This window comes from Chenopodium album, chromosome 12, assembly GCF_948465745.1.
Source record: "Chenopodium album chromosome 12, dcCheAlbu1.1, whole genome shotgun sequence".
Lineage (NCBI taxonomy): Eukaryota > Viridiplantae > Streptophyta > Magnoliopsida > Caryophyllales > Amaranthaceae > Chenopodium > Chenopodium album.
This window is the reverse complement of record NC_137845.1, coordinates 52,113,206-52,128,068: the sequence shown is the minus strand read 5'-3', so window position 1 is coordinate 52,128,068 and position 14,863 is coordinate 52,113,206. Positions and strand designations below refer to the sequence as shown.

At 37.2% G+C, this 14,863-nt stretch overlaps 2 protein-coding genes across 2 annotated transcripts; both read left to right on the top strand.

Moving 5' to 3' along the window:
* The first annotated feature begins 417 nt into the window (after positions 1 to 417).
* Positions 418 to 3,940, top strand: LOC145572580 (IAA-amino acid hydrolase ILR1-like). The gene is made up of 5 exons (XM_081631547.1): positions 418 to 626; positions 2,000 to 2,125; positions 2,214 to 2,528; positions 3,183 to 3,311; positions 3,393 to 3,940. Exons 1-5 carry the CDS (start codon positions 420 to 422, stop codon positions 3,774 to 3,776), a joined length of 1,161 nt encoding a protein of 386 aa, XP_081487673.1. The 5' UTR covers positions 418 to 419; the 3' UTR covers positions 3,777 to 3,940.
* Positions 3,941 to 9,619: 5,679 nt separating this feature from the next.
* LOC145571326 (IAA-amino acid hydrolase ILR1-like) lies at positions 9,620 to 14,192 on the top strand. Its single transcript, XM_081630380.1, has 6 exons — positions 9,620 to 9,640; positions 10,198 to 10,536; positions 12,112 to 12,237; positions 12,326 to 12,640; positions 13,532 to 13,660; positions 13,742 to 14,192. Exons 1-6 carry the CDS (start codon positions 9,620 to 9,622, stop codon positions 14,123 to 14,125), a joined length of 1,314 nt encoding a protein of 437 aa, XP_081486506.1. The 3' UTR covers positions 14,126 to 14,192.
* The last annotated feature ends 671 nt before the right edge of the window (positions 14,193 to 14,863 follow it).

Here is a 14,863-nt window from a genome sequence, read left to right as displayed (position 1 = left end):
GCCGGGGGCACCAAAAATACGCTGATTTCACAAATAATACCCAAATTTGCACATAACATTTAACGGAGGTAGTACTACATTATTACTGATCCAAATGCATCACAATTCACAAATGCAACTACTGCCGAAGACGTAACGCTAGTGTATTATTTTTGTTTCCTTAAAAACGGAATGAATGAAAATCACAAAATTACACTCAGGCTGACTCAGCTACATGATAATTGTCCTTTAATTTTGCACTATCAAACCATTCAAAATAAAGGACAAATAATCCTCAAATTATGGTGAATATGTTACTGAAACTGCTTCTGACGGCTGTTCTAGTAATCTCGACCCACACCAAATGGGCGAACTCGGACTTGCAATCGCTGAGTCGGGAGCTCTTGGAAGCGGCGAGACAACCGGAGTTGGTCGAATGGATGAACCGGATTCGGAGGACGATTCATCAGAACCCTGAATTGGGGTTCGAAGAGTACGAAACGAGTCGACTCATTCGGTCCGAGCTTGACTCGCTGGGAATTCAGTATGCATGGCCTGTTGCCAACACAGGGATCATCGCTTCAATCGGGTCGGGTCAGAAGCCCGTTTTTGCTCTCAGGGCTGATATGGATGCTCTTGCTTTGCAGGTTTTCTTTTGTTTCTTTCATTTTTTTTTTGTTGGGCAATTTTATGTCCTTGATACAATCGCGGGTTGTCTTTCAAGCTTGCGTTAAAACCACTAATAGTTGTTTATCAAAATATCAAGTGATAAACCGGGGCTCCAAGTCACTTATAAAAAAAAAAACAGTGGTATAATTTTCTTAGGGAGTACGAACATACTAAAAATTCTTATACCAGTTATACGTACCTGGATGTGTGTACATAGAAGCTAATTTGATATTTTTATTGCTCACTGTGAAATCTTTAAATGAAGAAATTAAATAAAATTAATGAGCAAAAAAAATTGTCTTTAATGTACCTGTTTCTATATGTATTTGAGTGCATGTAAAGATCTCTCACAAAATAGAGGCAAAAAAAAAAAAAAATTAACATGTGTATTGCACGGGCTAGTTTATTTTTAAAGTTTATCCGTTTATGCAGTGTGTGCCCAAACAAAAAAAACACAATGTGTTCGTGTTGTACTAAACCTTTATCTATTACACTCTTTAATTTAAGAAATCATTTTACATATTGTAACTTTTTACTCATTACAAGTTTGATAGGAAAGAAAAAGAAAAGGCTAAATCATCCATAACTATTCCCCAAACATGTCACTGTTGGTGCAAAAATGCAAACAAGTCAATAATACCCTGCGAAAGGCAAGATTACCTTAGGGGTGTGCCCTTAAAAACTACCGACCTTTGAGTTACAGCCTTAGAGGTCTTGCTAATGTACGAGTAATTTATGATTACCAAAGCAACACATATTTTTTAATAGAAAGCAACACACATTTCTCATATTTAAAGGCAAGGTTAATTGATTTTGCAACCTAGGGTGAAAATAACTGAATACTGTATATAACATCTCAAAAATTAGCTAATTAAGTTATGGGCTAAGGGCTTAGTTTAAGATATTACCTTTGCTTTTGGATAGTGCTTTCATCCAGCAGACTTCATTTTGCCAAAGTCCCAAGCTCCCAAATACCAACTCACATGCTGCCAAGTAAAAAGAACTATCCAATTTCCATATTCTCATTGAGAATGAGCAGGCTAGGAAAGGTGCAGAAAGATTTAAGAAGTCATTGCAACTGCTTTATCCCCTTAATTTTTCTGTGTAGATGGGCGATACTTAACACAGGCAGAGCTAGACAATAATCATTGACTAGCAACATATAAAAGCTTTTACGGAATCAAATTATTTTCTTATATCTAATACCGACTGTAAGCATGTAGGGCACGCACTGCTGCAGCCACTTTCTGTAGCACAATAGCTTGCAAAGGAACTGTCAAGCTCTATGACTTTCTTTGTTTCTGATTTCTGAATTCAATATTGGTATTAAAATTCAACTTGGAATTTGAAGGAACTGGTTGATTGGGAGTTTAAAAGCAAAAATGATGGGAAGATGCACGCCTGTGGTCATGATACTCATGTGGCAATGCTACTCGGGGCAGCCAAGCTATTCCAAGGCAGGAAAGATCAGCTAAAGGTCAGTTGTAAAATTTTAGCTAAATTTTCACAAAAGTAGCTGATTATGCTTCAGCAGGCTGATTTTTTTCATTGTAAATATAAAAAAGGGCACAGTCAAGTTGGTTTTCCAACCCGGTGAAGAAGGTAATGCCGGTGCATACCATATGATCAAAGAAGGTGCTCTAGATGATGTCGATGCCATCATCAGCCTACATGTCCTGCCAACAGTGCCCACAGGTAGTATTGCTTCCAAGGCAGGCCCTGTTCTTGCTGGTACTGGGTTGTTTAAGGCAACAATTACAGGAAAAGGTGGACATGGAGCACATCCCCATCTCAGTAAAGACCCCATCGTTGCAGCTTCATCAACTATTATTGCACTCCAGCAAATCATTTCTAGAGAAACAAATCCTATTGAGTCAGGGGTAAGTCTCATTTTTACTTCTGTGCATATTAACTTTCAAAATAGGCACAATGGGAGTCATTGCATGCTCGTTTGCTCTGTCCTAATTTGTCAATCATTATTGCTACTCTATCCTTCTAGAAATCCTTTTTTATGAGCTGAAGAAAAAATGAAGTCTTTGATCAGACCCTCAAAATGCATAACTCAGGCTCAAGTTCGTGCCCTCGTGTTTTTTAGATCATATGGAATCTCTGCATCTATTAAATTAATAATTTTTCAACACTGAATAGGACTGTTTACCTGCAGAGGAGCATTGATAGATGAGTAGCCATAGTAGGCCTAATTTGAGGATGTCATGATCCAAAAAAAAGCTCTCTATGACATAGTTTGGTTATTACCAATTACCATTACCTGATAATTAATTGCAACCACAAGGATACATATATAATACTGTGTCCCTAAACCAAAGGCCACATTTCTATTTCGATTGTCCGAAATTAACAAGTCAAAACTTCCCAATATTAATCAGAGTGAATAAATTTCAATAAAAGTAGGGAGGCAATAGTCATAGAGATGCATATTAAATTCTTCCAATCTACATATTATGATCTTTGCTTCTTGTTTCGGAAAATATGTGCTGATTTTGCCTAATCTGTTTGTTTCGTGGATAATACAGGTGGTGACTGTTGGTTTCTTTACAGGAGGCCAAGCAGGAAATGTGATCCCTGAGAAAATAGAATTCGGAGGAACATTTAGAAGCTTGACCCCTGAAGGTCTCACCTACTTGAGAGACAGGATTAAGGAGGTAATACTTTTGCATCCAGTATTTTCCTAATATTGTCAACATGATAGAATTAGAAATGAAAGTAATAATACATAACTGCAGATTGTGGAGATGCAATCTTCTGTGCATCAGTGCCATGGTGAGGTAGACTTCTTGGAAGACATGCCTATGCCGTGTCCTGTGATGATTAATGATCAGGCACTCCATGAGCACGGGACACAGGTTGTGGAGGCACTGATTGGCAGGTCCAAGTTGGAAGTATTTCACTTGACCATGGGAGCAGAGGACTTCAGTTTCTTTTCCTCAAAAATGCCAGCTGCTATATTTGTTCTCGGAATAAAGAATGAGACCCTGAAATCGGATAAGCCATTGCACTCCCCATACTTCTTCGTTGACGAGGAAGCTTTTCCTATTGGGGCTGCTTTCCATGCTGCACTTGCTATTTCTTACTTGGAGAAGCTTGGTGGTTCTATCGAGAGTGTGTAAGAGTAAGCACAATGAGATCATGTAGACTGTAGTTGTGAAATGTCCTTGATGTGTGCATGTTGGTTCTCAGAGAATGTCCTTGCAAGTGTTTGATGTTGTACAGCAAATCTGATACTTGTATGAATAACAAACAAATGTGAAATGTGTAATGATTAACTGCACAATTAACTCGGGTAATATAAATTTAATCTACTGCATACTGATAGTTCAATAAAACTAAACCCAATCAAAGTATAATTGCTGTATCGCTCAGTCCTTTACCGGATTCATTCTCTTGTCGGCTCTCACTTCCTCTCAGCTGAGTTTGCTGACTGTGTTTACCGTTCTCATGTACGATTTTATCAGACTAAAGTCGACTTACTTCTATTGGCGCCACTCTGCTGCTCGTTTTTAAGAGTTCCTCACCCTTAATATACTCGTTGTTAGGGTAGGAGCGCTAGCGGAAACGTAATTAAACGAGAAATTGACAAAGTATAAACGGCAAGAAAAAGCTATTAAAATTAACACCCAACGAGCTCAATGAAAATAAATCCACTATATTAAAATGAGAGTACAAAGACCCTAATTTTTTAGGGTGAGAAATATTACAATATATAACTCTCACAAATAAAACTCACTAGGGAGTGTTTATGCTAAATTTCGTCAAGTAGGATTTGATGTGGGACACGGGCTACGGATCAACTTAATTAAAATAAGGAATGTTGGATGTAAGAAGTAAATGACAGAAAAATAAAGAGAGAGGGGAGACACGATATGGTGACGTGGAAAACCCCAATGAAGATGGGTAAAAACCGCGAGTGGCAATAAGTCCACCAATCCAATATAGTATGGGCATAAAGCCAATGATTACAAGTACAATATGTGTATAATAATCGATATCAATAAAGCATGCATAGAAATAAATATAACAAGCTTGGACGTAGCTAAATAGTATGGTCAGGAGGGTATTTTGCATGACGAGGTATAATTAAACTAGTAGGTCATCTTCTGTGGAGCTTGCATTATTGAATAAACAATAGTAGTTTAGGGGTTTCTAATGGGTTGTTCGTTCAGGTGGTAATAAAGGAGTGGCAGGGTGTATATAGGTATTTTGCTTATGATATCTAATATTATGAAGGGTAATGAAGGAGGTTAACGTGGGAGCATGCATAGGACTTAGTGGATCACAGTGGCTATTTTTGGGTGGCTCACGGATGATCCCCCATGGGAGGAAGTTATCCCCTATTTATAGAGCCCCAAGCTAGTAGTACTGAGATATTTGGTGATTGCTGCATAGTGCTTCCTTGATTCTCTCAACCGTCTTCTTGGATAGTGGGAGTTAAAGATGGGTAACGGGTCGTGCCGTGCCGACGGCCGTACCGCTGTGATGGGCGTGCCGTGCCAAAATTTGGCACACTCTAGCCCACGGCACGGCGTGCCTAGCGGATCGTGCCGGGCCGGGCCGCGGGTCAACCCGTGCCACCTTTTTTTTTATATATAATAAATGTAAATAAATAAACGATATATATATATTTTTTAGTACAACTAAATTTTATATAAATAATGTTATTAATTTATGTTTATGTTAATATTAATATATTTTGTTTTGAACAACTTTATTTTAATTAAGGTTATATAAATTATTTATCTAATTATGTTTAAGTTTATGTAAATAATTTTATTAATTTAGCAAAAAGCAACAATTTTTTTATTAAAAAAAAAATTACAAGTGCGATAAGCCGAAAACACAAAAAAATTGAATAAAACACGTGTCGTGCCGGCCACCGTGCCCCGTGCCGATTCCCAAATTTGTGTTCACGGCACGGCCCACGGCCCACAGGTGGGCCGCCGTGCCATATTGGGCCGTGTCGGGCCCGTGCCCATCTTTAGTGGGAGTAATGATTATCCCTTTTACTTGGTCCTTCAACGTACTTAGATTTCATTAGGGTGTACATACATTGAAACCACCTTGGAGACTTATTCTTGCTGACCCATAACCTCTCCTTGATTTTAGGGAGCACTAACAACTTTGACTTATCATAATTGGTCTTGTGGCATCGATCGTTGACTATTCTTATCGGTCAATCATTGTACAAAATTGCCCCATAACAGGGAGTATGAAGAAGAATAGTGGAATTATACAAAGGAGGAAGTATGAATTAGAAAGTGGATTTAGTAGAAACGCTTTTATGTAGTATGGTTATGTAATTGGGATTGAGCAATTTTGTGTGTGTGGGGATTGGAAAAATGAGCAATACAACAACTATTTATAGTTGTGTAAGGTCGGTGGAGTGTAGAGATTTTTTAGAAAAATCTTCTAAACTTCTTTATAAAATATTGCAAGTTGGCTTTCTAGAAAAATCAAGAGTTTTGTGGATTATCCTTTAAGCACCGACATATACCAGCATGAAGGATGGTTTATTTGGGCTTCTCAAGAGTTTGGGCCACATGCATGATACCCAACACTCGTGCGCTTTGCCGAACACAGCCTCCAGGTTTGGGATACTCTTCCGAGTTAAATATCTTTTGAATTCAGTCATTCAATCCTTTCATCAGTGCCATAACGACTATTTCTTGCTGAACTTTCGAATAGTATTTGCTTCATTGTTAAATCAATTGACGTAGTCCCTTAGAGTCTTGGAGACTCATCTTCCCTTTGCACCACTGCCATCGATTCTCCAGACGTTCACTGCATGCATAGCACTATTGCTTACATATTGGCACTATTGTTTATATACTGGCTAGCAAACACCTCCACCAGTTTCTCAAAACTATCAATAGAACCATGTTCCAAGTTTGAAAACCAGCCCGATCCGATGGTGCTTCAGAAGGGTTGTTGGGAAGGCCTTACACCAAATGACATCCGAATTGGTGTATAACAACATGTGCCCTTCGAATGATGCTACATATCGATTTGGGCGGTCTTTTCCATCATATTTGCATGACAGCATTTTAATTTTTTCCATTGTTCACTCCACAATTTCTTGGGTGAATGGTGATGCTTTAGGCTTAACAACGATTTGAGCCACACACCTTATCATACCGACAATTGTTCCCTGTCTCTTTGAACCCAAGTTTAAATAAAGGTCATAAAAGGCTATTTTTGTTAGTTTAAGTTTTAATATGCTAGTCAGTAAGAATAATAAAGGGTCGTTATGTTAAAATTTGATACTATATCCAACCTAATGTCATATGACATGTACATAATTCAGGTATATAGTAATATTAAAGAACACACAAGTTTTGATAAAGGTAATTATGTTAAACTTAAGATGACTATTTTCAATTTGATATCAATTACGCTCATATGGATTTTTAGGACTACAACAATATTATTGCATCACCAATTCACTATCACTATTGTCGGATCTAAGCTGTACCCCTCACGAAAAAAAAAAAAAAAAGGGAAAAAGAAGAACTATAGTAACACCGCCTGTATCTAATATCCGATATCTTAGGTACTGTTATGTAGTTTACAAACACAACAAATTAGCCCGCTTTTTGTATTAAATTCAAAAAGGCCGCCTATTTTAAAAGATGGCAGATTAGTACTTTTGATCAAAGAGACTATTGTTACGAATAATAGGTCTCTTATAGTCTTATACTCCACATGTATTTTGTACGATTTTTTAATAAAGTTATTTTGGATCCGCTAGTGAGACCATCACCAATTCACCATCCCATAATGCAACTAGCCAACTACTGCCGAAGACGTAACGCTATTTTATTTCCTTGTAAACGGAATGAATGAAAATCACAAAATTACACCCACCTATTTAATTGTCCTTATGCACTATTAACTATCAAACGATTCAAAACGGTGCTTACAAATCCTCAAATTATGGTGAAAATATTAGGGGTGAGCACAACCGGGTACCCGGTTGATTTTGACGGACCCGGTATTGGAACTGGTTGTACCGGGTCTTGGATACTTGGAACTGGTCTTGGAATCGGTTATACCGGGTCCTCAAATTTTGGACCCGGTATTGGAACCGGTGGGTACCAGTTTCAAATCCGGGTACCCGGTTTCTATTTTCCTTGTTTTACTTGCTATTTTTACTGATTTTTTTTTTTTTTTTTTTTTTTTTTTTTTTTGCAAGCTATTTTTATTGAAATTTTAACCTGCTTCCTATAACCTACCTGCTTCCTGTAATCTCTGAACTTAGAAAAAAAAACATTGAAAAATGTTTACATAATTAAAAATGTCTTGATAATAAGTTCCACAAAGTCCATACAAACTTCATCAAAATGACAAGTTTACAAAATGACATAAAGTCCATAAAATCATAAAACATCCTACTTTATTACAAGTTAAAATCTCTTGATTCCAAGCATGAAGCACACTTCACAAATACCCTGTAAAAAAAAAGCACATATATTAAAATCATAAGAGTATATATATATAAAAATTATATATATATTAAATCACAACCAAAATTAGAGAAATAAAATATAAAAATTATACCATATCAATTATTTCCAATAATGTCATTAACTTGTGTGATACCACTATCACCCAATTCTGAAAAATAGTAAACAAGATAAGTAATAAACTTAGTAAGAGAAATAAAATATTAAAACAGATAAGTAGATGATAAATAGTAGTACTACCTTCTTCATACTTCTCGACATCCTCTAAAAACCGCTCAATATCCACACAAATATTAGATGCTCTAAGCCAATCTCGAGCACACACTAAAGCTTCCACCGTCTTTGGCCCCAAACTACTACGAAATTGATCAAGTACTCGGCCGGATGTACTAAATGCGGACTCACTAGAAACGGTAGAAACTTGAATAGCTAAAATGTCCTTAGCCATTGTTGCTAACACCTTGTATTTTTCACTTTTTTCCTTCCACCATTGCAAAATATCAAACATATCCCCATCAACCCTTTTCTCCCTAACTTCTTCAAGATAGTTATCCAACTCACTTTTTTCAATAACCCCTCCTCCACCATCCTCCTCCACCATCTTCCTCATCAAACTCATCATAAAACTTTTTCATTTGCTCATTATTTGGTCCTTTTGAGCTTTCTTGACCATCAACATTCATACTAGAATGATTAAAATCACGAGGATCATTTTTGAGAGAAGAGGCAACAATAGCATCATAATAGTTAAACAACTTTCTAAGAATGTCATACAAATCGTCACACATAACATCCACCTTAACAAAGTCATGAGGAAAAAGCTTCTTAAAAGAGTACTTCACAAACCTAAGCTTATATCGAGGATCTAAAACAACCGCAACTAACATCATGACATTTGTCTTAGTAAGATCTCCATAGTACTTATCAAACTTGTCCCTCATTAGCTTACCCATAACCCTCCTAGTTCTTCATAATTCAACATCAAAAAGAAAAATATTATTAGAGCATAATCAAGCATTGACCCACTTGATCAAATACTACAATTAACGACAAAAGCTACGCAATTTAGCATAATGTTGTAAGTTCATCAATTGGGTTCAATGAATAATCAACATCCCAGATAAAATTCATCAATTTGACCAATTGACTACTCCCAAATTCTGTTAAAAACAAACAAATTTTACAAAATTCAGCAAAAATAACACGAATTAAACAAACTCCACCTATAAATTTGAACTCAACACAATTGAAAGAAAATACCATAACTTCACAAACCCAGAAAATTACCCAAACATGCAAAGCTAATCCAAAAAAATAGCACAACTAATACAAATTTCATAAACATGAGAAACTAACTACAATTATCATAAACATGCAAAACTAATACAAATTTCAGAAAATTTACGGTATATAAAATTATAAATTACTAAAATAAGTTAAATTTTTTAGTAAAATTATAAAAAGAGCTTGGAAGGAGAAGAAACTTTAACAATATGAGCAACAACACAGTCACGGTGAGAGCTTCAATGGAGAATCCGAGTGGTGAAGCTTGAACGGAGTAGCCGTGAAGGGGTGAGATCTGAGAGCTTGAACGGAGCCGGCGTAATGGAAAGTCCGAGTAAGGTGACCAGTGAAAGGGACAAGGGGTGAGATCTGAGAGAGTGATAGAGTATTTGATTCAAAGTGATGGAGGCTGTGAGATTTTAGGGTTAGTGTTGAGAAAAGATATATGAGTACATTAATATGTTGGCCTTACACAAATTTGGGCTGTAAAAAAAAATCCAAGCATTCGAAATAGCATATTTTGCACTAAAAAATCCAATTCCAAGACCGGGTACCCGGTAATACCGGGTCCAAGACCGGGTACTCGGTATTGGAACTGGTATAACCGGGTACCCAGTGGGTACCGGGTCCAAAATTATAGGACCCGGAATTGGAACCGGATATAACCGGGTCCTATATTTTGGACCCAGAATTGGAACCGGTATAACCGGGTCCGGGTCCAGACCCACCGGGTCCTAACCGGTTCCAATTCCAATACCGGGTACCCACAGTTTTTGCTCACCCCTAGAAAATATTACTGGAACTGCTACTGACGGCTGTTCTTGTAATCTCGACCCACACCAAATGGGCGAACTCGGACTTGGAAACGCTGAGTCGGGAGCTCTTGGAAGCGGCGAGACAACCAGAATTGGTCGAATGGATGGACCGGATTCGGAGGACAATTCATCAGAACCCTGAATTGGGGTTCGAAGAGTACGAGACGAGTCGACTCATTCGGTCCGAGCTTGACTCGCTGGGAATTCAGTATGCATGGCCTGTTGCCAAGACTGGTATCATCGCTTCAATCGGGTCGGGTCAGAAGCCCGTTTTTGCTCTCAGGGCTGACATGGATGCTCTTGCTATGCAGGTTTTCTCCTTTCTTTTTTTCGTTTTTTTTTTCTTCAATTTGAGGCGTTTGGTTTGGATGACGGTATGAGTTTGGAATCAAGTCATTCTAAACTCATATCTCATATCCCATATCTATATTCCGCAAATCAAACACCAGTTAGGAACTTAGCATGTCGTTGGAATTTGTTATATACACGATATACCAAGTTGCACCATACACCCATAAATATTTCATTTTCATTTTAATGATTATTTTTCATTAAATCATAAAAAGAAAAAAATAACTTTAAATTAATTGAGTATACGGTACACCCGAAAATATATCACAAATCTCTCGCATGTCCTTGAGACCTTGATAACACACACAATGACACAATCACGTGTTTTTCAAATAACCCGGACTCCCACGCCACTTATAAACATATAATTGCCGCAATCTTTTTGTCTATATTCTAGTACAAAAATCTGCTATCCTCCTTTAGCTTTAGCTTCGCCCCTAAAAATACTACTCGTACTGTAAAAACTCTTACACGCGCCTGAATGGCTGGGTGTGTACATAGAAGCTAATTTGATACGGAGTACTTTTATTGCTTAAAATTTAATGAGCATAACAAATTGCATTCAGTGCTCTGTCTCTATATGTACTTGAGTGCATGTGAAGATCCCTCACAAAACATAGTCCAACTTTTATTTTTACAAAGTTTGACATGATATGATGTTTCAGATATCTTACTATCTCAGTTTATTCTACTCCAGCTAGTTACTACTAAAGAAACTTTTTGTTAGGACCGCCGCACACGTTCACACACCCACTAGTAGATATTGTCCGTTTTGGGCCGGCCAAGCCCGCACGGATTTGTTTTTGGTTTGGGCACAACCCAAAAAATCTTATACTAGTGTAGTGAATATCTCATTGATAAGGAGCTCTCCTCCTCCTTATTTCTTCCATGTGGGACTTGGGATGCATATTCCCAACACTTTTCATCAATTTGCTGATTCCTAGGGTGAAACTAACTGAAGAATACTGTATATAACATCTCAAAAATTAGCCGATTGAGGCTTGAGCTTAGTTTAAAATATTACCTTAGCTTTTGGATAGTGCTTTCATCTAGTAGACTTGATCTTGCCAAGTAAAAAGAACATTACAATTGCCATATTCTCATTGAGAATGAATAGGCTAGGAAAGGTGCCGATAGATTAAGAAGTCATTGCCTCATTGGCGCATGCAATAGAAATAAACAACTGCTGTATCCCCCTAATTTTTCTATATAGATGGGCAATCCTTAACACATGCAGAGCCAGACAAAATTCGGTGATTAGCAACATATAAAAGCTTTACGGAATCAAACTATTTTTTATATCTAATCCCGACTGTAAACATGTAGGGGCTGCAGCCACTTTCAGTAGCACAATAGCTTGCAAAAGAACTGTCATGCACCACCAATCCAAGTGCTGGAATTGTGTGCATCTGTTTTGAGGTTTTTGGGGGCTGTAGGACTACTATATGTAGTACCAAGTTCTAACTACTTAATAACTCTTTGATTTTGATTTCTGAATTTGAAATTGGCATTTAAATTTAACTTGGAATTTGAAGGAACTGGTTGATTGGGAGTTTAAAAGCAAAAATGATGGGAAGATGCACGCTTGTGGCCATGATACTCATGTGGCAATGCTACTCGGGGCAGCCAAGCTACTCCAATGCAGGAAAGATCAGCTAAAGGTCAGTTGTAAAATTTTAGCTAAATTTTCACAATAGTAGCTGATTATGCTTCCGCAGGCTGATTTTTTTCATTGTAAATACAAAAAAGGGCACAGTCAAGTTGGTTTTCCAACCTGGTGAAGAAGGTCATGCGGGTGCATACCATATGATCAAAGAAGGTGTTCTAGATGATGCCGATGCCATCATCAGCCTACATGTCCTGCCAACAATGCCCACAGGTACTATTGGTTCCAAGGCAGGCCCAGTTCTTGCTGGTATTGGGCTGTTTAAGGCAACAATTACAGGAAAAGGTGGACATGGAGCACATCCCCATCTCAGTAAAGACCCCATCGTTGCAGCTTCATCAACTATTATTGCACTCCAGCATATCATTTCTAGAGAAATAAATCCTATTGAATCAGGGGTAAGTCTCATTTTTACTTCTGTGCGTATTATTAACTTTCAGAATAAGCACAATGGGAGTCATTGCATGCTCATTTGCTCTGTCCTAATTTGTCAATCATTATTGCTACTCTATCCTTCTAGAAATATTTATTACTGAGCTGAAGAAAGAGTGAAGTTTTTTTGGACCATGGAGGGGTTAAACAAGGGAGAGGGAGACCGAAAATGTCTTGGTTGGAAGGAGTTAGGAAGGATATGAAATTTTTGGATTTACATGAGGATGAGGCATTGGATCGTAAAAGAAGGAGGAGGATCTTTGTCGATGATTTTACGAAATAATCAAATTTGGTTCATGTAGCCGACCCCACTTATGGGATTAAGGCTTTGATTGATTGATTGAAGAAAGAGTGAAGTCCTTGATCAGACCTTCAAAATGCATAACTCAGGCCTCAAGGTCGTGTCCTCGTGCTTTTTAGATCATAAGGAATCTCTACATCTACAATAATGTGAAATTACTGATTTTTCAACACTGAATAGGACTGTTTACCTACAGTGGAGCTATTGATAGATTAGTAGCCCTAATTTGAGGATGTCTTGATCCAGAAAACAGCTTTTTATGACATAGTTTGATGATTACCATTACCAGATAATTAATTGCAACCACAGGGAGACATAATAATACTGTGTCCTTAAACCAAATGCCACATTTCTATTTTGATTGTCTGAAAATAAAAATTAAAACTTTCCAATATTAACTAGAGTGAATAAATTTCAATAAAAGTTGGGAGGTAATAGTCATAGAGATTAGAGATGTATATTAAATTCTTCTAATCTGAATATTGTGGCATTTGCTTCTTGTTTCAGAAGATACGTGATGATTTTGCCTAATTTGTTTGTTTCATGGATCATACAGGTGGTGACTGTTAGTTACATAAAAGGAGGCCAAGCAAGAAATGTGATCCCTGAGCAGGTAGAATTTGGAGGAACATTTAGAAGCTTGACCTCTCAAGGTCTCACCTACCTATGGAACAGGATTAAGGAGGTGACACTCTGTGCGTCCAGTATTTCCTAATATTGTCAACAAGATAGAATTAGAAATAAAATTAATAATACATAATTGCAGATTGTGGAGATGCAATCTTCTGTGCATCAGTGCCATGGTGAGGTAGACTTCTTGGAAGACACGCCTATGCCTTGGCCTGTGATGATAAACGATCAGTCACTCCATGAGCACGGGACACAGGTTGTGGAGGCGCTGATTGGCAGGTCCAAGTTGGAAGTCTTTCACTTGACCATGGGATCAGAGGATTTCAGCTTCTTTTCCTCAAAAATGCCAGCTGCTATATTTGTTCTTGGAATAAAGAATGAGACCCTGAAATCGGATAAGCCAGTGCACTCCCCATACTTCTTTGTTGATGAGGAAGCTTTTCCTGTTGGGGCTGCTTTCCATGCTGCATTCGCGATTTCTTACTTGGAGAAGCATGGTGGTTCTGTTGAGAGTGTCTAAGAGTAAGCACAATGAGAGCCTGTAGACTGTGTAGTTGAGAAATGTCCTTGATGTGTGCTGTCAGAGAATGTCCCTGCAAGTGTTTGATGTTGTACAGCAAATCTGATTTTTGTATGAATTATGAACAATGAGTGTGTAATGATTAACTTGCCGCTCAATTAACTCCAATAATATAAAATCAATTTACTGCATATGTCCAACTACTGACGGACCAATAACACTAAAAATTTGCCCAAAAAAAAAAAAATTGTTATGTTTATGGGTGTTTAATGTGTATTACACTTTCAATGTTAGGCTTATTGGTGATTGGGTGTGTAGTGTGTACTACACTTTCCTATTTCCTAAGTTTGCCAAAAAAACAAAAAAACAAAAAACAAAAAAAGCTTTATTTTGTTAACATAAGTTTTGAAATAAAAATTAATGCGAAAACAAAGCTACTTAATCTCAATTCATAACTATAAAAGCTTTACGCATATAAGTTAAAGTAAATTCAATTAAGTCAAAGCCCAAAGAAAATAAGTTAGAATGAGTAAGAAGCAGAGGATACTCTTATGACATTCCTAATGTGGATTAGTGATTCTAATTAAAAGAGAGAATATATTAATTTTTCCCCTAATGTCTTAAACATAGATTGTACGAGTTCTTACTTGTATTAGTTGTATATAACTCAATGAAGGTTGTATTCTTGTCAAGAAAAAATAAAAAAAAATTATGTTGCATTTTATGCAATTGATTTTT

Bases quoted from the DNA above. Each gene is read 5' to 3' on its own strand.
- LOC145572580 (XM_081631547.1), top strand. From the start codon at position 420: ATGAACCGGATTCGGAGGACGATTCATCAGAACCCTGAATTGGGGTTC. The intron at 627-1,999 runs GTTTTCTTTTGT...TGGAATTTGAAG, and splicing joins TGGATGCTCTTGCTTTGCAG to GAACTGGTTGATTGGGAGTT. The intron at 2,126-2,213 runs GTCAGTTGTAAA...AATATAAAAAAG, and splicing joins GCAGGAAAGATCAGCTAAAG to GGCACAGTCAAGTTGGTTTT.
- LOC145571326 (XM_081630380.1), top strand. From the start codon at position 9,620: ATGAGCAACAACACAGTCACG. The intron at 12,238-12,325 runs GTCAGTTGTAAA...AATACAAAAAAG, and splicing joins GCAGGAAAGATCAGCTAAAG to GGCACAGTCAAGTTGGTTTT. The intron at 12,641-13,531 runs GTAAGTCTCATT...TGGATCATACAG, and splicing joins TAAATCCTATTGAATCAGGG to GTGGTGACTGTTAGTTACAT.